The sequence below is a fragment of the Chionomys nivalis genome, chromosome 23 (assembly GCF_950005125.1).
Source record: "Chionomys nivalis chromosome 23, mChiNiv1.1, whole genome shotgun sequence".
NCBI lineage: Eukaryota > Metazoa > Chordata > Mammalia > Rodentia > Cricetidae > Chionomys > Chionomys nivalis.
Window position 1 is genome coordinate 17,964,967 of NC_080108.1, and position 23,592 is coordinate 17,988,558.

A 23,592-nucleotide genomic window follows, 5' to 3' on the forward strand; every position below is an offset into this window, starting at 1 on the left:
CGGTGTGGAAAGAGGTCTGGGCTAGCATCCTCGACCACCACAGAACTGAGAGGGCTAGAAGGAAGGAGCACCTTAATTCATCACAGGATATCCTACACACTCCTGATCAGTGAGGGACATGTAAACATTATCCCATGCTCCATTTCCATGTCTTCCACTGCTGTCCAGGCACTGGTGGGTGACGGTTCCAATGCCTTTGTCACTTCCGATGTCCTCTACACGACTCCCAGTTGTGTTGAAAAAAAACGAAACAATAACAACAAAAAAAACCTCAAACCACAAAACACCTAACTCATCCCTTGTCCACGTGATACCCTCTCATTGTGAGCCTATTCCATGCCCACAACCAGCAAGAACATCAAGAGCCAGCTCCTCACTGTGTGGCAGGCATCTTTGGCAGCTGGACCCCAGCAGGTTCTCTTTTTTCTCATCTCCTATTACTCTCTTCAGCCCGACTGGGAGTCCTGATGATTTAACTTTCTCTGGGTTCCAGGCTCTCCCAACTCCATGATTTCCTCCAGCAATACTTTTCTCTTCATTCTTCAAGACTGACCTCCACGGCCACGCATCCTCCCTCTTCATTCTGGCACCCACCACAGTACAGAAGTACCCTCTTCTTGCAGATCTGAAGTCCGCTGCCTGGAGGGGACTTCTGTACTACTGTCCTAAGCATAATAGGCTAAGCACCTGAGTGCTCTGGCTGCAGACACCTATGGCATCGTTCCTGCTGAGACGGGAAAGGAAATGTTCCCTTTCATCTCAGTGTGCTACTGGGACAACAGCGCACCCATGGCCTGTTCCGCATCCTCAGATCACTGAGTCCAGGACCATGGTGGGAACACCAGCAGCTGCTGTGAGGGTAGAGCTCAGAGGCAGGATGCCTACACCTAGTAAAGTTCTGATGAAACTGATCACTTTCCTAAAAGTAAGATGTATTCAATAATTAAAAACAAAAATGCTTAACTTCCTTAACTTATTGTAGGTGACTGATGAAAATTGAGAAATTATAAATAAAATGAACAAATTACCTTTAATGATCTATTTTGCTTTAGAGAAAAATGACAGACATGAATCAAAGTAATGAGGAATGTAGTTGAAATGAGTTAGACTTGCCTTTCTCTAAGGTCTCAGAAGGTCTTTTGGGAGTGGTAAGTTCTCAATTCTTACGGACTCACAGTCCCTGACTCAGACAGTTCTGCCACTGACCCCATGCCACAGTGGCCACTCAGCACCTCTCTGGGGGAACATGTCTTCTGCAACAGTCTGCTATATGTATTAATTTCATCCTTTGTGTTTTAAATCAATTTGCCATTTTTCCTGAGTGTATTTTTTCCTTACTGCCACATTTCATAGGGCTTTGTAAGTCACTTCAAATGAGTCTTTTTTTTGACATATTACTAAATGGTTGTTGCCCTGGGTGATGTCTGGGTATAGCTCTCTAGAAGAAACCTGGTGGTGAAGTTCAGAAGCATCTGGATTCTTCCTGTTCTCCCTAGGCACCCAGACACGGAAGCAGTCTTACCTTTCAGCCGTCCTGTTGCACTCTTCAGAAACACACTCCCATCCCGCACCAGCTTCTTTCGTTTCAGATCCTCCTTGGCGAACATCTGCCCACTTTTCATCCTCATGATCGACTTGCTATCGGTCTTCGTGTAAATCTCACCGAGACGGACTTTCTTCTCATAACTTGCCACTTTGCTGTCCACGGCTCCAATCACATCCTTCACCAGGCTCAAGGACTGGGCCAGGTCTTCCTGCTCCACTTCATTGTCTTGGGGAGGAAAGAAGTACTTTGAATGGCTCCTTGCACACAAGAGCAGACAGGAAGGAGTCTACACCATCACATTCCCCAGCTGTTATACTTTCACGCTGGAGCCAACACACCAAGTCACATGCTGACCTTTCCTGCTGCCGTAAGTTCAATTCCAAAGGAAGTTAGGTATTCTCAGTGCTATGGATGATATGCAATTATATGCTCCAAAGCCAAAGAAACCAATGATTTAGGGAGAGAGAGCAGCAGAGGCATGTAACAAGCTACTCAGTTATATCTTTGCCTACTCTTTAATGTGATTGCCTCATAACTTTTAATGTACCTGCCTAGGAGAAGCAGCAGCTGAGAGAAACCTCTACATACTGATTAAACAAGACAGAGTAACAATTTTAGCACTTATGGGAAGAAAAGGTGGGGGGAACTGCTGACCAAATTCAATGCTACCTGAACTAGTCCATGCTCAGGGCACATAATGCTTTAACAGAACCAATACATGGTCCCTCCTCAGTATTGTCCATCTACCCCAACTGTAGTGATTTAACACTCCAAGTGGTATTTCAGGGATCGAATCCAGGGCCTTGCACATGCCTGGGAAGTAATCTAACACTGATCTGTACCTCCAGCCTGCTGGTCCAGGAACTAAATCCAGGACCTTGTGCATATCCAGGAAACACTGCAGCACCCAGCTGTGCCTCCAGCTCCTTCTCAGTTTTTGCCTTCATACAGATAGACCTCACTGGCTGCCCAGGTTGGACTCGAATCTGATCTAAATCCTAGCAGGCCTCAAATTTGCATCTCCCCTGCTTTAGACCAAGAATCTAAGTCCACACAACTGTATCGCTGGGCCAATTTCCTTCCGTTCAAGAAAACTGTGTATCAGGTGGGTATAATTTTGTTTCCCTATAATTCCAGTACTTGGGAGGCTGTGTAGAAGCATCATGAGTTTGAGACTAGACTGTCCTACAAAGTGAAACATGATCTCAAAAACTAAAGACAGCAACAAAATAAATAGCCATGAAAAGATGCTTACAAGATAAGATACACCTATAATCGTGGCACTTTTTGGGGAGGTGGAGGAAAAACGGTTGTGAATTTGAGGTCAACCTTGGCCAGAGTGAAAATCTGTGCCCCAAAATAAATAAACCATGGAGCTAAGCACAGACACCCTGGCAGAGCTCTGCTGCACTGGTTTCTAGGGCTATCTGGATCTGAGTTACAAGGAGCTTACCTTTGGTACATTGCAGTATCCTCTGGAATAAAACAGGGTACTTGGTGATCCTCTGAGTTACAAGTAAAATGCACTCTGGAATCCCAAGCCTTCTCACTACTGAACTGCTCATCTTCTTCTGTAAAGGAGTGAAGAAACTGTTAGTCCCTGTGTGAGGAAGGTAGCTCTAGCCAAAATGAGTGTTTATGTTCTTGAGCATGGCGGGGATGCTTGTGTTTCAGGGAGTACCTTCACAAAGGCTTGGAAACGCTTATCCTTTGTGTAGAGGTCTTTGAAGTAGTTGACAGACTGGTTGTGCTGTCCACAGAACTTGCCGTATGTCTTCTTTAAGCGCTCTGCATTCTCACCTGAAAACTGCCCAGAAAGAAAACAGGAGTCACACCACAAGTCAGGGTATCGGTCTATAGAAAGTTCCCAGGCTTGCTGTAAAGACTAAGAGTGCTTCCTAATAAACTCCCCCAAAAGATTAAATGGTACAACAGTTTTGGCAAATAGCTTGGCACTTTATTGAAGGGCTAAGTACTGAGATCTGGGAAGATCGAGTGATTTGTTGTGTAGGTTTCTTCACTCACAATGGAGAGGCAGAAGCAGAACTACTACCACAAACCAAGTGCCCTAATAGGCTGAGTCCAGTACAGAGTACCACGAGTACCACTGGACTAAAGTTTCAGTCCCAACAGCAAAGACTTTAGTAGGGTTGTGTACAACATAAGAAACTACAGACAAGAATACAAGTCAAGATGCAATACCTATACAGGTACTGAAGGGAGAGGGAGAGAGGGAGGGAAGAAGGGAGGGAGGGAGGGAGAGAGAGAAAGAGAGAGAAAGAGATTCACAGATAGCCTATTGGTCAACTGCCTAAGCTTTAGCTGGTCTCAAGATGGATGGGATCCGCCCTGCGGTGGTAGCGCTCACCTTTAATCCCAGCAGCTCACCTTTAATCCCAGCACTCAGGAGGCAGAGGCCACCTGTGAGTTCAAGGCCAGCCTGGTCGTCTACAGAGTTCCAGGACTGCTCCATAGCTACTGAGAAACTCTGTCTCAAAAAATCAAATCAAAACGAAAAAAAAGATATATGGGATCCTTTTCAGATGAGCCATAGGGTAAGCTCAAGATGTCAATAAACAAAGCTGGGCGGTGGTGGTGCACGCCTTTAATCCCAGCACTTGGGAGGCAGAGGCAGGCGGATCTCTGTGAGTTCGAGACCAGTCTGGTCTACAAGAGCTAGTTCCAGGACAGGCTCCAAAACCACAGAGAAACCCTGTCTCGAAGAAACCAAAAAAAAAAAAAAAAAAAAAAAAAAAAAAGATTTCAATAAACATTCTTTTACTTCCTACACAGTACTGTTTCTGATGACTGTATGGACTTAGAGAAAGAAAAACTTTTAGTATATACTTTAGCATAAGCAGAGAACCCTTCTTTCCTTCTTTTATAGAAAAGAAAACTGAGGGTTAGATGAACTCAGTTTGTTAAGTCTACAAAGAAAACAAGTAAAGCTGAGCTATTCATGCAGGGATCCAGAATCACAAAGCTTCTCTGCTACCCCAAAGTGTGAGAATCCCAGACCTGTCCGCTGCTCACCTGATTGACAAGCACATCCCCTATCCTCTTGACAAGAAAGTTCCTTTCACTTTTCTCTACCAGAGACTCCTTCTTCCGCTCCAGGATTCTCTGAAAGAACTGGCTGTGGATACTGATCAGTTCATCCAAACAAGGGAACAGCTTTTCCACCATCTGCTGTTCAAAGAGCAGATCTGTCATCATGCCCCGGCTGTACACATCACTCATGATCTTGAGCGTGCGGATGTGATGTAACTCTGTCTGCATCAACTCTATGAGAAGAGAGAGCAAGGGTCTTTCAGATGAGAGCTAAGATTGTGAGGTTAGCTCAGAGCCCAGCTGAGAGTTTAACATCGAGCAAACAGCTGTCTTCCGGGGCGTAGTCTTATCTCATGCTGCCTTTTCACCGACCTAACATTTCTCTGATGACAAGTGTATTGAATTCGGACAGTCTGAAATGATTTTCAGACTCCTTTCCTTTTACTGTGTTTCTGCACTGAACTCAGTCCCTTTTATTTACTGTGTCCCTGTTTCCCAGAACTGACGAATATTTCACCTTTTTAGTGTAGCTCAAGAACAAAAATGCTCTCAAAGGAGTAGCAGGGAAAAAAAAAAAAAAAAAAAAAAGAACAAAAATGCATTTTTAGAAGGCATCTCTTTCATACACTGCTGTATAGCTCGCATACAAATATAAACAAACTGTTCAATCTAAGGAGAAAGGAACAGAATGGGATACTACGGGGCAAAATGAACAAAAGGCAATATCAAGTCTCCAAGCTGGGCAGTGGTGGCACACACCTCTAATCCCAACACATGGGAGGCAGAGGCAGGCAGATCTCTGTGAGTTCGAGGCCAGTCTGGTCTACAGAGCCAGTTCCAGGATAGTTAGAGCTATTACAAGAAAAACCCTGTCTCAACCCCCATCCCCCAAATCATGTCTTCATACCTCAGTGGTTTTAACGGAAACCTTTATGATGCTGCATATTCAACACTTACTTTTTATAGTCCAACAATCACTCATTTAAACATGCCGGACAGGGCAACTCCTCTTCAAGTTCCCTCCCTGGGAGGCAGGACAGTATCTCTACCTCTCAATAACCCTCACTGCGTGCAAGGGGGATGGTGCAGATGACAAACAAGCAGAGCAAATGAAGCATCTCACCGTAAATCACCTCCTGCCGTTTGACCACGTCTTTCTTCTGCTGTTTAAGGAACTTGCTGTCTACTATGCGGCTCCAGGACTCTGCTTCTAGCTGTTTAGAGTCACTTTCAAAGTCTCCCATCAGCTGTCCTTCATTCATGTCTGTACCTACTCCTCAAAATACAAAAAAAGCAACCTCAGGATGTTGGTTTTTTGACCTCTACGAGTCTGGATTTTCCTGCAGGTGAAAACGAGTTCCTAAGACAAACCCTCTGTCCTAGTGTAGAGGATACTCAAGAAGAACATACTAGGCAGGATCACTGTCAAGTTCAGGAATGGAAGAGTCTATATTCAAGTCTGGTTAGGAATGATAAACATATGTACAAGATTGAAACAATTCCTATGTGAAGCTGGAGTTTAAAGCATCCTGCTATCTTTACGAGCTGCATGTTCATCTGAGTACACTTACAATTGTACAGACACAGAACTGAATGTGTGCAACGTCTAGAGGAAGAAAAGCATCCATACTAGAGTATGTCTAGGTTAAAATCAGTGTTCCCTTCTGCGGAGAGCCAACACCAGGACAGGTGTGACTGCCAATGCTTGGCACTGCAAGAGATGCTTTACAGACAATTGAGAGACTCTTTCCAGGGAGGGAGGGAAAGAGCAGGCCCCGCTATTTGGTAATAGCGTGATAGGAGATACACTGGATCCTTACAGACATTTAGTAATACAGGCTAGAGTTTCCTCTTACCCTCATCAGTAAGTGATTCTGTTGACTCATTGACCTTGCAGATTTTATTTAGTGAGTCTGTTGAATGAGACAGAAATTTCCAGGTGTTTGACATGTTCTCATCATTGCCAACTCTAGAGACAAAAAGAAGACCACACTGTCAAATACGATCTCATAAGCTGTGGTGCACATTCTCAGGTGAATCCCTAAAAAAAAACCTCTAAAATGACAGTTAGTCGTGGATTTTATGATGACTTAAGACAAGCTACCTGGGTACATAGCAAAATGAAGCATTACTAAAAAGTTTAAAAGTGTTACCAACACAAACTCAATCTTAGTTCAACTTTCTGAGGCTTTAAAAAAAAGGTACACAGCATCATGTACACATTTATATAGAAAAATTAAAATTTTATTATAGGAGTCTGAGAGATGGCTCAGCAGTTAAGAACACCGGCTGCTCTTTCAGAGGATCTGAGTTTGATATCTAGCCCCATATGGTGGCTCACAATCACCTGTAACTCAAGTTTCAGGGGATCTAATACCCTCTTCTAGACTCCACAGATATCAGGTATACACATGGGGCAAAGACATGCATATGGGCAAAACACACATACATAAAATAACTTGTAAAAGCATTACATAATCACTAACTTTTTTTTTTCTTTTAAAAAATCTCTACCCTACAAACTACTGAGCATGTCATTAAATGATACTCTTTGGGCCTTTCCACCTCAACTCACAAGCTAACACCGTGGGAACCAAGTAAATGTTTGTTTTCGAACACAACAGCAAGTGGAACTCATTAAACTTCAAACTTTTTTTAAACTTAGTGTTTCAGTCAGAATGCCAATGACTTTTATGACATTACAACCTTGAAAAGAAGACTTACGGAAATCACAGAAATAGAGACAAAGAAGAACACCTGAGCTGCTGGTTTGGAAGAGAAAACATTAGCTAACACAGAGGTAGCAAAACACAAACAAAAGCAGACTTTAAATCCTTAGTCAGAAATTCTGGTTCAATCTATGTCAGGAGAAATTTAAGAGGTATTAAGTCCTACATTTCTGAAGATGTATACCGGATGAATGGGAGGGAGGGAAGCATTTTAACCCAAACAGTCAACAGCATCATAATCACCCCTTTGCTAACAACCTGATAATCAATGCTGAACAAGCCATGGCCTCAGCAAAATTTGAAGAGGTTACAAATGGAACTAATGCAGCAAGAAGGACCCTAACTGGAACCGACGGCCCAGAGTTCATCACCGTGATAAACTGACTTCAGAGGTAAGGACAGAAAACAGATTTAAAAAGAAACAAAACCAGGTTCATCTGAATAAAACAAAGGTGTGATATCTAAGACATAGGTGGTTACAATGGAATATTCATGATTAAATCATCTTTTCCATGACTCAGGTTCTTCTAAAACTGGCTGGTCATGTACAAATGCCTAAAGCAATCCAGCTCTCTGATTAAACATTACCAATCTAAATTATAAATGTAAGTATAAATACAGTACATCAAAACCACAACTTCCAACCACTTCATCCAAGCCATCCAACTGTGCACCAACCCATTATTTTATATACCCATTTCTTTTTCTTTTCTTTTCTTTTTTGTCAAATAAAGTGATTACTATGTCCTTGTCACCCATATGTCAACTGTAGACTCTTTAAGCACACTTACCCAGTGATGTTCTGTATGGAAACACTTTTAGAGAGGGAGACACATTGCTGGGACCGCCTGTTAGTAAACACTGGTACAGCAGTGGCCTCATCAGGCAAGAGGACTGCAGACCTAGGGCGCTCCTTGGGCTGTGAAGCTGCAGGGGAAGAGAGGACATGAATTGAAGCATCACCTATGTTTTTTTTTTTTTTTTTTTTGAGAGAGAGGGTCTGTCACTGAACCTCATTTTGACTAAACTTGATCAGCATTTTGACTAGACTGGATGGCCAGCAAGTTTCAGGTATTTGCCTGTCTCTGTTTCTAGGACCCACGGTTACAAACATGTGCCACCATATCCAAACCCAAACTTGGGTCCTCATGCTTGTCCAACAAGTACTTTACACACTGAGCCATCTTCCCAGATCCAGAATTTGTACATTTAAAAAAAAATATTTATTTCTTAGGTATACAGTGTTCTGTCTGCATGCATGCCTACTCACCAGAAGAGAGCACCAAACTTCATTATAGATGGTTGTGAGCCACCATGTGGTTGCTAGGAATTGAACTCAGGACCTCTGGAAGAGCAGCCAGTGCTCAATCTCTGAGTCATCTCTTTAGCCCCAGAATTTGTACTCTTAATCACTATAATACTGGCATTCCATCTTATCCTAGTTAGAATGGCTATTCTCAAGGGAATAAAATCAACAAATGACGATGAGGATGTAAATGGAAAAGAAACTATATTATACTGCTGGGAGGCATGGAAATCAGTATGAAGTCCCCACAGATTAAAAAATGGAATTTCTATCCATCCAGCCATACCACTTATGGATGGATACCCAAAAGACCCAGAGTAAGGCTACTATAGGGATGCCTAAACATCACTGTTTACTGTAGCACTATTCACAATAGTCAAGTCATGGAATCAGCCCCAAAATGACTATCAGTGGGTGAAAAGAAAAAGAAAATGTGATATAATGGAGTTTTATATGGCCAACACTCAAGAATGAAATATATTATTTGAAGGAAAATGTTTAGTGAGACAATTCTACAAAAATTAGACATAGCCGGGCGGTGGTGGCGCACGCCTTTAATCCCAGCACTCGGGAGGCAGAGGCAGGCGGATCTCTGTGAGTTCGAGACCAGCCTGGTCTACAGAGCTAGTTCCAGGACAGGCTCTAAAACCACAGAGAAACCCTGTCTCGAAAAACCAAAAAAAAAACCAAAAAAAAAAAAAAAAATTAGACATATTATTTTCCCATATGAAATTAAAAAGGCAGGGACTTGAAGGCAAAATGAGGTACTACTACAGATGGCTAAGGTGAAAACAAGGAAGATGGAGATAAGAAAAGCTAATGGGAGTTGTTCTTAAGGTACATTTTATATATGGAAATCTCATAACAAAACCCAGCACTATATAGATTACTATCAATATAAATAAGATAGTTCTCTGTGAGGGTCAGAGGCAATCCACATAAAAGAGTGTGCTTCTGGAAGATATTTTAAAAGTTATTTCATCTAATGGGAAAGAAAACAGGCTTCTGAAATAGTTGGTAACATCACAAAAAAAGGTTTTAAGATCAAAACTGTCCAAGGAAGCTGGATGACAGACTGAAGTGGGTGTCAGTCTAGTAGCTGTCTCCATACAAGGATGGATGAGAACCAGACTTTAATATGTCTACAGGGAATTCATTCTCTGTGGTGTACAGATCGGCACAGCCATTTTCAAGTGCTCAGGAACTGCAGGAGAGAAATAAGGCACAAGCTGTGCTTCCAGCCTTCAGTGGGCATCAAGACCACTCAGAGGATCTACTAAAACCTAGACCACAGGGCTCTACCACAGTGTCTGACTCTCAGGGATAGATGGGGGTCTCAGAGTCTGTGCATGTATCGATTCAGCTACATGTTGAAAGCATTGCTCTGGTAACAGCACAGGTTCCCATGGAGCCAATTCAGAGAGGATAATTAGCACTGCATTGCTCACGGTAGCAGCTGGAGGTAATTAAAATTGTGTTTTATATGTTGTCATATGCTCATGAAATAAATCACGCAGCAGTCAAACAACAGCAATAGTGGCTCTGAAAACGACAGAGTGAACTAGTGTATAAAACAGACCTTTTCAAAGATACAGATGACTAAGAGATAGCAGATCAGAAGGATATGCACTAAATATATTAAATGGGTATGAAAGAGCATGGGGAGTGAGAACACTGCCAAACTGAAGTGAAATCTTTCACAAGACGGCAAAGATCAGTTCTGGTTTCTTTTTAGATTTTAGAATTTATTGTGTGTGTGTGTGTGTGTGTGTGTGTATACACACACACATGCCACCGAATCCATGTGGAAGCCAGAGGTGTGTGAGCAAGTGCACACACATGCATGCAGAAGAGGTCAGAAGACAACTTGTGGGAGTTCGTTCTCTCCTGAAATGTGGGTCCTTGGGATTGAACTCAGGTAGTCAGGCTTGGCAGCAGATACCTTTACTTGCTTGAGTCACCTTGCCAGTCCTCAAGATTTTGTTTTGTTTTTAACGTGTGAGGGTAGAATATAATTTACTCAGTTTTGTATAATATTCAAGAACCTTGGGAATAACAATGAAAAACTCATTTATATAATTTCACATGCTATATATACGCTTAACCAGTAAGAGATCATTTGTGTCCCACTGATGTGAGGCACTAAAATTAATCACTTTCTCTGGTGTTGAAGAGACCGAGTTGCACGGGAGTAAGCTGCTCACGCACACGGGCTCCAGTCCCCCTTTCAGCTAATGCACCTACTATGACAGACACCTTCAAGAGGGTTTGATGGTGTAATGCTAAGTTGCTGGTCAATGAATGTGACAGAACAAAGTGGTAAACAATATAGGTATAGGATCTTGCTAGTTAGCTTAGGCTAGCCTCAACAAGCAAGCTTCACAAAAACATTGAATCTGGAACAAGAAGTGCTGAACTACTTACACTTGTTTCTCATGATGACTGTGGGCAGTGATGATGTGTCATGTGCCTGGAGGCTCCCTTTGGGCTGCTAACGAGAAAAGAAAGTACAAACATGAGACCACAGTGCAACTCATCCTCCACAATTCTCCAGCAGCCTGGAGTAAAAAGAGATGGTGCTGGACCATGGCCACCACCATCTGCCATTCTTTGGGCTCACCAAGCACTACAGATGCTTAGGTGTGTGCCCACCCCCATCTCAGGATGCTTTTTGTCATCTATGTAGGTATGACATTCTTCCATTTCCAGATGCTCTAAGTACTCTCTCTTTGCTAAGGTCACCAAAGCCTTTCCTGACTATAGAAACTGCCTGTCCATACCCACACTGCACTGTCAGTTACTCAGAGAACCAGCTATATCTGTTCATTCTGTTTCTTTGGTGACTAGCATTTGTAAAATGTTACATTCTTAGAGAGAATACTAATTTTAGTCAAGTTTTGTGAGGGCATGCATAAAAAATAGTTTGGGAAATTACAAACTGAAGCATTTACTCTGAAACAAATCACTAGGAAGAAACAGACCACTTTCAATTTAAAATGAAGACTTCCATAGATATTACAACCACACACAAAAGAGATGCTATTCTCTGTATCATCATTGCTCTCCAGAGCCCAGCGCACTCACAGTAACAGTCTTATCTGAGACCATGAACGTAGATGACTGGGTGGTCAGACAGATGATAAATGGCAGAAGCAGGAGGGGAGAAGAAAGTACGAGTGGGCATCTGGGAGGCTCTTCCCTTTCAACAGTATCCACTGGGCACCCATGATTGTTCTCTGACATACAATCCTTCACATTTTAAGACTCTATCATATATCTGATGCTATTCTAGGTTTTCAGTGTACTGTATTCACAAATCAAAGATTCCTGCCTTCCTGATTATGTTCTAGTGGGAGTAAGGTACAGACTTAAAAAACAAAAAGACAGAAAAATAGGGTCCCAGAAGACCCGTAACACGATGGGAAAATGGGAAAAGAGTGTGATGAGCGGAACTGGGACTGATGGGTGACAGGCAGCACCAGTGAGCTGAGGGCTGTAGGAGCTTCCAATTTGGGGGGAGAAAATAGAAATCCAAATTGGTATAAATTTAACTTCTAAGTCTTTGCACCTAAAATTTTAAAGTGCAGCGTGAGTCTCTGGGCTGGGGAAATTCAGATATGGATACAGCTATCTTTATTAGTCCAGCACCGCCCAGAGTGAGGGCTGAGCAGGATCAACACCATTTGGGAATTCCTCAGAAAAGCAGACTCTTCAGTCCACTCCCAACTGAAAATCCTTTGGGAGAGGGGTTACAGCAGCAAATTTCTTTGAGTAAGATCTTGAGATGATTCTGATGCACACTTAAGACTGAGGCCATTGCATTAGGTAATGCGGGTACTGATGAACATCTGTGTAGACACATCTGGAAATCCTCTAAGGGAAAACATTCTATGTCTGGTTGACACTGACAGTCCACAGGCTACCTGAAGGACACGCTTTCAAGTTCATATGGCACCAATTCATGTCTCATGTCATCTCTGTCATCCGTATGTGCCTTTGGAGAGCCCTCCCCATGCCCATCACATATCAAAAGCCTCTGATTTCCACCTGTTGCCCTCATGCTCCTACATGGGGAAGCCGGACATTTCAATTGCAGAGTATATTTGCAGAGCTAGTCAAGACAATCACTTAAACAGAAACAGAGAAATGTTTAATATATGAAAGTCCTAAAAAATCATTTCATTTTCTTTAAAAACTTTTTTGAGACAGGGTTTCATTTTGGTACAATGGCTAATACCAAACCAAGGAAACCATCCTGCTTCAGCCTCCCAAGTGCTGGGATTACAAGTGTGAGTCTCTAGCTCAGCAATTCTTTTATTCAAAGTCTTGTTAATCAAGAAGGGGGCTGATCATTTTAAAGAGCAATTATCTTTAGATTAATTTGGTATCAAAATTGGCACCAAATGATTAAAACAAGCAAACAAACAAATAAATCTACTACAATTTAAATTCTAACATGTGGGTATTTTCTATTTTAAAGCACTGGATTTTGAACATTCTAATAGCTAGAGATATCTTACCTTCATTTTGACCTTTGCACAGGACGCTAGATTTTCTCTGCAGCCTTTGTGGACAAAAGCACTACAACCTGGAAAGGAAGCATAAGGCAAGGTCACAAGAAAGCCAGCATGCCCTGGACTCTGACACTCCACCACTGCTGCATGGAGCTACAGACTTTCACTCACACAGAACATACGTTCTCATTAACTGACAGTACATTTTACAGCTATTTCCTAGGAACCATGTGGACTTCTGCTTAACCAAAAAAAGAAGTCAGGAATTTCTCAGGCAGGAAGTCTGAGAGGCTATGTAGTGGCATTTCATTTGTATTTTAATAAATAAAACTTGCCCAAGGATCAAAAAGTAAAATAGCCTTACAAACCAGGCAGCAATGACACACACTTTTAACCCCAGGAGCCACACTATCTCGCCAGAGAAACCAGGTGGTAGTGGTGCACGCCCTTTATCCCAGAACTAGAGAGGATTATAAAACGGGAGGAGACAGCTCTCAGTCTGAGATTCCTGGAGGCAGGTTCGTCATTTCGGACTGAGGTCAAGGTAAGAGTCAGTGGCTGGCTATTTTGCTTTTCTGACCTTGAGGTTGAACCCCAATTTCTCTGAGTTTTTATTAATTGTACTTCAGGGTTATGATAATTCAGAGTTTAAATGTCTGCCATCAAGATGTTATGTCTATAGAGCCCAGAAAGCCTGGAGCTGGAACTGACCTACCTGTCTCCTCTCTAAGGAGGAGGCACCAGTGGGGCCATGCAAACATTCGAAGGAGTGAAGCATCCCACAGTCCTACCAAGCTATGACACCTATGAACCGTAATGGCCAGGATGGCATGATAATCTTGAGGGTGCAGCAGTGGCACACATACAGGAGTGGCGGTAACCAAAAGTTCACCAAATGAACTTAAGGCTCACTTAACAAAAGGAAACCTAGCCAATCACACATAGCTACTGAAATCATGGATCTTGGGGAAGAATCTACAGACACCACTTTACTGAAACCAGCATACTCCTAACTATGTTCTAAATATTTGTCCTTATACCCATAGATAAGCACAGTTCTTTTTTTTTTTTTTTTTTTGGTTTTTCGAGACAGGGTTTCTCTGTAGCTTTGGAGCCTGTCCTGGAACTAGCTCTTGTAGACCAGGCTGGCCTCGAACTCCCAGAGATCCGCCTGCCTCTGCCTCCCGAGTGCTGGGATTAAAGGTGTACGCCACCACCACCCGGCAATAAGCACAGTTCTTAACCCTCATCAAGGAAACTCTTCTTTGCAAGAGACAAAGACCATTATGGAACCCTATAGCCAAGCAAAATGCAGAGTTGTGGATTCTATCTAGTCCTATAAAACAACTATGAACCTACAGAACAACTCCTACACCTAAGGCTCAAGAACATTGCCAAAGATGGGGTGGAAAGACTCTAAGAGCCAGAAGATCAGGAAATTTGTTGTAAGACTGAATGCCCCAGGGAAGAGCACATTGATTGGTTATCCAATACCAAATGGCCAACCATAAAGGCATACATACAAGTAACATTATACAGACCAAGCAGGTTTTATTTGTATATTTAGGAACACATATATACACACATAGAGATTTAAGAACAATTACTGAAAAAAAGAGGTCATGAATTTGAAAATGAAATAGGAGGTTGGAAAGGGAGGGAGAAATGACATAATTATAAATGCGAAAATAAAAGAAATAATGAAAGGATGTTATATTTAAATAATAAGAAAATATATAAAACTGCTAAAAGGAGCTGTGAAAGTTTCAGGAGAAGGACCTGAAAGTTTACCCTTCTTGAGATCTTGAATACCCAAGCCTTTTGTACCCCATTCCCTGAGTCAGAAGCCATGTAAGAAACGTAATTACAACTTTCCCAAAGAACCCCTGGGAACCCTGACTCAAGAGAATGTGGGAGATTTCCTGAGACGAAACAGATTCAAATTTACCAATGACACATTTTATCTTAAAGTATTTTTTATTTTCCATTCCCGTGGCCTACAGGGGCCACTGATATAAAAATCCTGCACTCTGTGCCTAAGAAAGGTCATGGGCTCTTCCTGCTAGGATGACGTCATAAAAACAGACTGTGCCCAGAGGCCAGAGGCAAAGCACAAACAAGCAGAAGATCTGTCTTTGGGGACAGCTGGAGAGGCGAGTGTCTCCTGGGAAAGGCTCACTCAGAAAATCAGCGACAGACAGCATTTCACTAGGTATGGCAGCTTCAGGGAGTACCACTGGCAGGCCTTGTCCTAGCCAAGGTCAAGATGCTCTTGGACTTGGAAGTTTGGACTTATGGACGTCAGGGTAGGAGGAACTTGCCGCTCTGAAGGAGACTGCCAGAAACCCAGACCCCAAAGGCCTTCTCCATTCCTTCTGCAGCGCCTGCTTGGTTGGCTGGGCCCTTCTGAACACCAGCAGTCACACTGTGCTGGGATTTTTGTCAGGCTTTTCACCTCACTGAGGATCTTTAACTCTCGAGTGCAGTATCTGGATCATGACATATATCTGAATGTCTACGTGGAAACCCACAGGCCATTCCATTTTATGTCAACCGAGTACCCTGACACAACCTTCATTACTGCATTTGAAATTTACCATGTCAACTTAATAACATGCAAAAGAGTACAGGGCACATAACAGGTAAATTACATTTGAACTCAGGTCCTAATTCCACCATGTACTTCTCCACAAGCCTTGGTTTCCTTGTTTACAAAACAAAAAGAACCACATTCCCCATTTTAAGTACTGTGAAGACATGGCAAGGAAGAAGCATCATCTAAAACTGATACATTTACTCTGGAAAGTCACTTTCCAACATCTAATGAAGTGCAGTGTGTGTGCCAACTTTAAGAACTGGCACCAAGTCCAATGCCACACACAAGGACACAAGGATGCCCTCATGGCCCTGTCTGTCACAGAGACAGAGTGAGAGTGACCCCACATCCTAAGCAGAACAGCCTGAAGTCTGTAAGAGAGCCCCCAGGAGCTAAGGGCCAGGTTCTGCATCTATGTCGTCAGAATTTCACTTCTCTAAAGCAGAACATTGGGGAGAAGAATGGAAATTGCAAAGTGAGATGCACGGCAACAGTAACCCAACTGTTAAAATTAAATTTCGTTCCTATGAGATGCAATTATAAACCATCGATTACAAAGTGCTTTTCTGTAGGGAAGAATGAAGACTGGCACAGGGAAACCAGTTCAATTTTAACTGTGAAGGGTTGTTTCTTAGAAAGTGAAGGATGAAGTACTGTGTCAAAATGCTGCCTACCCTCCTTCCTTCCTTCCTTCCTTCCTTCCTTCCTTCCTTCCTTCCTTCCTTCCTTCCCTTTCTGTGGTGATACGTGTCAAACCTACGGTCTCATACTGTCTAGGCAAGCACTCTACCATTGAGTTATATATTTTCCATTTTGAGTTGGGGTTCAACAGGTTCCTATTACATTGTCTGTTTATAATATCTGTATTAATAGTCTTTAAATTAAAAATATCAGTGCATCAAACTTTATCATCCTCATAAACCCCTTAGATTGCCTTATTCTTTAAAAATAGCAATTTATCACATTTGTGATGCATTATTCTGAAATACAAATTTCAGCATCACAGTTATAAGATGAATCTTTTCTCTTGTTTTACTCTAACTCTATAGTATCTGGGGGCATCAACAAGAAATACAAGAGGAGAAAGGTTTGTTTGAGAACCTGCCGCTACTTCTGATGTGCAAATGGGACAAACTAAAAAAGCCCAGACAGAGACCGCTTCCAAGCGCCCCCGCCCCGTTCCTCTCCTCCCAGTCTCAGCACCCTGCAAAGGGCTAAGCAGTGCAGTTTTTAAGGGGGGCACTGTAACTTTTGAGCAGACTTCAGCAGTTCTCATGTCCTTGGGCCACTGTCTGAGATTTAAGAACAGTTCCACTCCGTGAGTCACAGAAGAAAGAACATCTTGGATGTGTGTCCAGTAGAACTTTTAAAGAAATTCATGTTTTTAGTTAACTGTCTCTAAACCCACAACCCAGCTGAAATTTTACTATGCCCAGTATTACAGCCACAAGTCTCAGTGATAAACAGTTCACATGGCTGCCTGTTTACCATACTGAAGCACCGACTCGAAAACACTAAACTCGTCACCAAGTGGTCCTGGACTCAATCCATAGGATGCTTTTAGTGCTAGGCATAAGTGATTTAGAAACTACTGGTCCCAGTGACATCAGCCAAAGTCATGAGATTTAAAACCGTATCATCTGTTTTAAAACAGACAATTGCCCAAAACACAAGACTTGAAGACAAGTTTAATAGATTTTTTTTAAGCACACTGCCACAAACCATACTAAGTTAGGAAGATCAAAGAAAATTACCTGGGCGGGGTGCTGGTACCCACCCTTGGTTGTAGACTGTTCTTTGCCTAAGTACTTTTCACTCTCAATGGCTATGCTTAAATCTATGTTAATTTTTTTTTAAAAAAATAAACTTGTAAAATGTTCATAAAAGAGAAAAAAAACTGATTTGGCTTTCTTTATTTTTTCATACATTCCCTAAGCTCAGTTAAGTGTTATGATTTCATTTTTACAAAATTCTTCAAAAAAAAAAAAGGTCACAAAGTACAGTGGTTTGTAGGCTTAGAGCTGACCCTTTATCACATTTCTTTGGACTAAGTCAACAGCTCAGCCTGCATCTATTCATCCATCTATCTCCCCCCCTCCACAAGGAGGCATCCAACAAAAGAAAATGGAGTAAATTTACATGCCTGGCAATGATCATTTATTTGTTGCTTTCGTCCCCCCTTTGGCAAACTATCCATCAGACAGCTTTGGTGAAATGTTATATATTGCATTTTTTTTTCCTCAGCAGAAAAATTGTCATTTGCAGCTAGACTTTTAAAGAAAAGAACATTCAAGTACTTTAGTGCACTGTTCTGTCTACTAGCGGCAAAAATCTATGAAAAAAATAATCTGATCCTTTTTAAGGACACATGGAAGAATGGCCTGGAAGAACAAATAGAAACGTGTTCCTCCTATGGGAAAATAGAAAACTCTAAAGAAACACCACCAGAAACAAAGCCAAACCCACCAACCACACAAAATCCAACCAACCCACGGAACGAGCAGTCACTCAGAAACACATGCTCCAAAACTCTTGCTGCGACGTCTTGTTTAAAGTCACTGGGGACTTTGAGGCGCTGTCTCGTCTGGACTGATAGTGTTTGTATGCGAAAAGCATGTGCGAGGTTCTTGGTAGCCAGTGTTAATAACCACAGCGCTGACATTCAGACCAGAGGAAAGCCACAGAAAAGAGCTAAGCCATTTTGACTAACTGTTCCTAACAGCAGCTTTCATAAGAACACTGGCAAACAAAAACGAAACAAAATAAAGAATTCTTGTTGATCAAGAATGGACTTTATTGTGTAAGATCCTTACCTTTTCTTCTAAATTAATAAGTATCTTTATAAGTATCTTTTCTTTGGGCAGTTCATATCTTACAAAAGCAACGAACTGATTCTAAATTACAGAAACCATCCAGTTCCTGAGATGCTGCTTCTAAGGAAGTCCAAAGGAAAAGAAAAACAAAACAAAACAACAACCATCACTCAATGTGAACTCACATTTCCTACTTAGGTTCCAGTCGTACCACTGTTTACTGTTTCAGTCAACAGAAAGAACCCACCACAAAAGTACTTAGAAGACGCTCACACAACAGAATACAAACCAACAATAATCTCAGTGTTATTTCACAACTGTTAAAAGCAAACAAAATAAGACCACTGGCAAGATTCAAAACTCTGAACATACCAAATTCTTTATTCTGAAGGACTCTCTGAGCTTTCCCCAGAGTAAATGATTTGTGGCAGCCAGAAAGAACAGTTTATTATTCAAAGATAGTTTTGCATGCTCTAGAATAAAGAACTGCAAGGACATTTATTTTGCCCATTAACCCTAAAGCAGGAGAATAGTTTGGACAAAAAAAAAAATTCTCCTAAGGTTTCTACTAAACTCATGCACTTTGAGATATTCCTGACCTGAGGTTTAGGTTTTCTCTTAAACCCAGGAGTAGACTGCCTGCAGCACACAGATGCTCTGCTGCTCAATGTTTCTTGTGGCTATGATCATGAACACTTCCGTGTTATCCCGCACCAGATTTCACTGAGTCTGGTCCAGATGGGTGAGGGCATAATCCCATGGTCTCAGTGATGTTGACGTCACCGAAAAGCCCATCCTACCGATCTCCTGGTATTTGGGATACATGAATGTGACAGATGACAGGAGGAAGTCACTACAGACCATCTACTGCATCTCCAGCATGTCCTACAGGTGATCTTTCTACATTACAAACCAAAGCCTGATAGAAGAGCTGTTGAGGATATGAAGCTCCACTCAGTGGTGGATGACTAACTGCAGAGAAGCTACATTTCCTGAGAATACTGGGAAGATCCTGAACATGAGTGGGGGTGAAGGGAAAAGACAAAAGATTGCTGGATTACTCATATTTCCTGCTTCCTGTCAAGATAACAGATGTGGCTTCATACATACATACAAATATGCATTGAAGGCTCTGCGCTTCAGAAAGCCAGGTGAATCAGCTAACTTCCTTCACTCTTTTGGAAAGATGATTATACACTATTCCATAGCTTTTAAACCTCTAGTGCTCCTGCTCTTTTCCCCAAAGGAAGCTGCACGTGGTTATACACAAACCTTACTGCTCCCATCAAATGATTAAACTCTTCCACCGTTACTTCTAGAGCAGGGTGGTAGCTGTAGCTAAATCACCGAACTAAGTTTCTGATGTGGAATGATTGTAAACTGGAAATGTGGTTCTGAACCTTGTATACTTACTGGGGCAATAATCCTTGAGCTTCTCTGTTATGTTCTTCTGACGTGAGATGGATAAATGATGTTGATAGGTTTAAAGCAATGACAAGAAGTCTCTTGGGAGCTGGCAAGGACACTGAGTATGTCCAGAAAGTGTAAATGCGTATTATCCCAGTATCTACCACTCCAGTCTGAACTATTTGCTTCAACTGATCATCTATATTTACTAGTAAAACATGGAAAAATTATAAAATGAAAATAAAACCCTCAGAAGGGAAAGAAAATGTTTGGCAGGTCACTCTGTGTGTGTGTGTGTTTTATATTAAGAGTTTATACATAATAGTTGCAACAATAGTACTTTCGAATACAAATAACCTTGACCAAAAATCTGTCACAGAATTTTGAGATCCATTTTAATATGTCTACGGAAATTTCCAAATGTTGAGTTATTTTTCATGTATGTGAGATAGAGAGTGAGAAGAAGGGAGGAATGGGAGAGGATTGGGGTGGAGTAGAGGGGCAGGAGTGAGATGCCTTATTTGAGACAGGGTCTCTGTTGTTTGTCACTGGGAACAAGTTTCTAGGGATTGTTCTGTCTCCATCTATTTCTCGCAGAAGCACTGGAATTACTGATGCACAATGCCACACCTGGACTGGGGTCTCAGGATTCAACTCAAATCTTCACATCTATGTGACAACTGTTTTCCCCAACATAGCCAATTCCTTGCTTTATTTTTAAATACTTAAAAATTACAGCTAAATTGATTTAGCTTGTGTACATTATGACATGTGTATAAAGGGCAGGAGACAATCTCTTCTTATCATGTGGGTCTCTGAGGACTGAACTCAGAGGTCATCAGGTATCTTGATCTGGTGAGTCCTTGGTTTGTTTTTGTTGCAAGATCCTTCTGTGTAGCCCAGGCTGGCCTCAGAATTCATGGTACTCCATCTGTCTCAGTACTCCAGGTGTTGGGACACACTACCACACTTTCATTACTTTTAGGATTAAAAACTATGGCTGGGAATACAGATTAGTGGTAAAGTGCTTCCCTAGCAAATATGAGGCTCCAGGTTCAATTCCCAGTACCCAAACACTAGTACCACCACCACTAAAGACAAGAAATCATACAATATGAAAAACTTTTGGAAACCATCAAGAATACAGAGAAGAAGTCACTTTTATCTTTTGCTAACAAATATAAATCTGAATATACTGAAGATACAAATATGCCAGAATATCTGAAAATTTCCCACAACTATCCTCTAAATGAAATTCTATGTCTGATCAGTTGTTCCATCTTGTTTTCCCATTATCATTGTTATCCAGTTAGTAAGTCCTTTCTTGCTTACGTATCTGCTAATAGCAATACCTCATACTGGTTTGCTTCTCTCTGTGGCACCTGTGTTATTGCTCTTTTAAAGTGTATTGCTTGACTTCACAGGACATCCAACCCTCTCCCTGTGGTAGTCTCTGAAGATGCTGTTTGGGCCAGAGCAGTTCTATATTTTGCTCCAGCTGGGGATCATAATATTTTCACTATTCCTAAATGGGACCTCACAAAACAGCTTTTAGAACTGCTTAGCCTGCTTATCTATCCCAGCATATAAGGATGGTAGAAACCTAGACCCCAGACTTATAGGATTCCAATCAGGGTCCTGGGGAGAGGGAAGGTCAAAGAATCCATTTTTTCTATACCCTTAACCTTTAAGACTGTCAGCCATAATTGGGTGTCTCATTTTCCATTTACTATGTACCTTTTCCTACTTTTTAATATTTACTTTTGTCTCTTCCTTGAGACAGGGGTTTTCTGTATAACCCCTGGCTGTCCTGGAACTTGCTATGTAGACCAGGCTGGCCACAAACTCACAGAGATCCACCTGTCTCTGCCTCTTTACTTCAAGTGTATTAGACTGAGAAAGGACACACTGAGTGTCTCTATATGGGCATTTTCACAATGCTAAGTAGGGGAGGCCATAAATGTGAATGGCACTATCCCATAGGCTGGGGGCTTAAGTAAAATGAAAAGGGAAAAGGCTAGCCAGTATAGACACTGTTTTCCTGTTTCCTTGGCACCAAGATGTGACCAGCTCTGCTCTGACATACTCTTCCTGATGGAGAAGACGGACTGAAACCATCAGTCAAAATAAGTAATTATTTGTCAGGAGAGGGAAAGTCTAAGTAATAAAAAAATACTTGGTGTGAGAACTTTTAAGAATTAGTATGTGAGCATTTCAAAAGGTCTGGAGATGCCCTCTAGAGTCCCCAGATGCTTTAGCATAATTTAGTGAGTGATTCTGAGTGCAGACACCCAGAATGTCAACAGGAAAGGGGATAGGAAGACTGATGGTGGTGAGGTTTCCAATGGGAGTGAGGACAGCCGTAGACTGGACCAGTGCCATCCATTTTAAGCTGTGGCCGAGAACTTGTTTGTATTTTGAGTAAGCCCTGAGACTTAGAAGGCTGAGTCTGAGAATGCTGGGCTAACAATTTTTAGTGAAGGAAATGTTGCCACAGCCCAGCATTCAGGCTGTGGAATGGGCTTTATTGGCTCTGACAGACAAGTTTTTTAGTGAGAATTGTAAGAAAGAAAAAAACCAGAAGTTTAGAAGTATGTGCAAAGTTGGGGCCAAGGACAGAAGAGTTGCTGAAGACATCCACACCACTAAAAACAAGCCAAGGACATCAAAGGAATAGGAAAGATATCCTGAGGACAACTCAGGAATTGGCAGAACTCCACCCATTCCAAGCTCTAGGGTGTAGAGGTTTTAATTCATTTGAAAACAGTATTTTTGAGAAGAGAATCTAGGGCTACCTGTTAGGGAACTGCTTGTATGGTTGACATCCAAACCAAGAAAGGATTGGACCAAAGCAATCAAGACCACACTCAACAAGGCCAACATTAAATCCCATATGGCAAGCACCTGGGGCACAAGGTGGCACTGACATACTGTTAGGGAAATGTTTTCTCAGGCGCACTCTGAGACAATGTTTCAAAGAGGCCTTGGCTACTGCTTGAGCTTATGGTAGTCCTTGATTTTATTTACATAGTGCTGTTTTTGTAGATAGGCAGAATCCAAGAGTTATAGAATCATGGGGCTTCTACCCTGATCTCAAAGGGAGGGGCGGGGGCCAGGCAATGTATGGCAGAGTTAGAATCTTCAAAGGGCAATGCATTAAAATTGTGAAGGTGAAGTCAAGGATGCAATGGAGATCCTAAGAATATGGAATGTTACCAAAGAAAGGTGCAGTTAATTAGGGAAGCCAGCCTTAAAGAGAGGGCCATAGGAGTTACAAAAACTAACACCTTAAGGGCGAGGCTGCTCAAGACCTCTCTCTGGGGCCCATATCATACCATTATGTGCCTTCAGATGCTATATGATTTAACATTCGCCATGTTGGGTTTTGATCTTGGTTTGGTGCAAGTCTTCATGTTATTCTGCTGATCTTTTATATCTTTTTGAATGGGAATGTATACTCGGTGTCACTGCTATTGCCAATATTCAATTTCCTTTTTAATTAGCTAAAAGCTAAGAGTTTGTTTTGACCCTTTGAACTTCTAAACAACACTGTTAAGAATACATAGATTGTAGCCTTGAAGCTTTGGGGATCAGGGATGTGATATTATGATTAAGGAGATGTGTTTGGGT

General features: G+C 41.8%; 1 protein-coding gene across 2 annotated transcripts in view; it reads right to left on the minus strand.

Moving 5' to 3' along the window:
* Akap13 (A-kinase anchoring protein 13) overlaps nt 1-23,592 on the minus strand; it is a 264,078-nt gene that overhangs the window by 22,447 nt on the left and 218,039 nt on the right. For both annotated transcript variants that reach the window (XM_057755917.1, XM_057755918.1), the window contains 9 exons: nt 13,153-13,220; nt 11,057-11,123; nt 8,118-8,253; nt 6,454-6,566; nt 5,721-5,873; nt 4,580-4,830; nt 3,228-3,353; nt 3,000-3,117; nt 1,523-1,771 (listed from right to left, as the gene is read on the minus strand). In XM_057755917.1, coding sequence (XP_057611900.1) covers nt 1,523-1,771; nt 3,000-3,117; nt 3,228-3,353; nt 4,580-4,830; nt 5,721-5,873; nt 6,454-6,566; nt 8,118-8,253; nt 11,057-11,123; nt 13,153-13,220 — 1,281 coding nt within the window. The remainder of the gene's footprint in view (nt 1-1,522; nt 1,772-2,999; nt 3,118-3,227; nt 3,354-4,579; nt 4,831-5,720; nt 5,874-6,453; nt 6,567-8,117; nt 8,254-11,056; nt 11,124-13,152; nt 13,221-23,592) is intronic.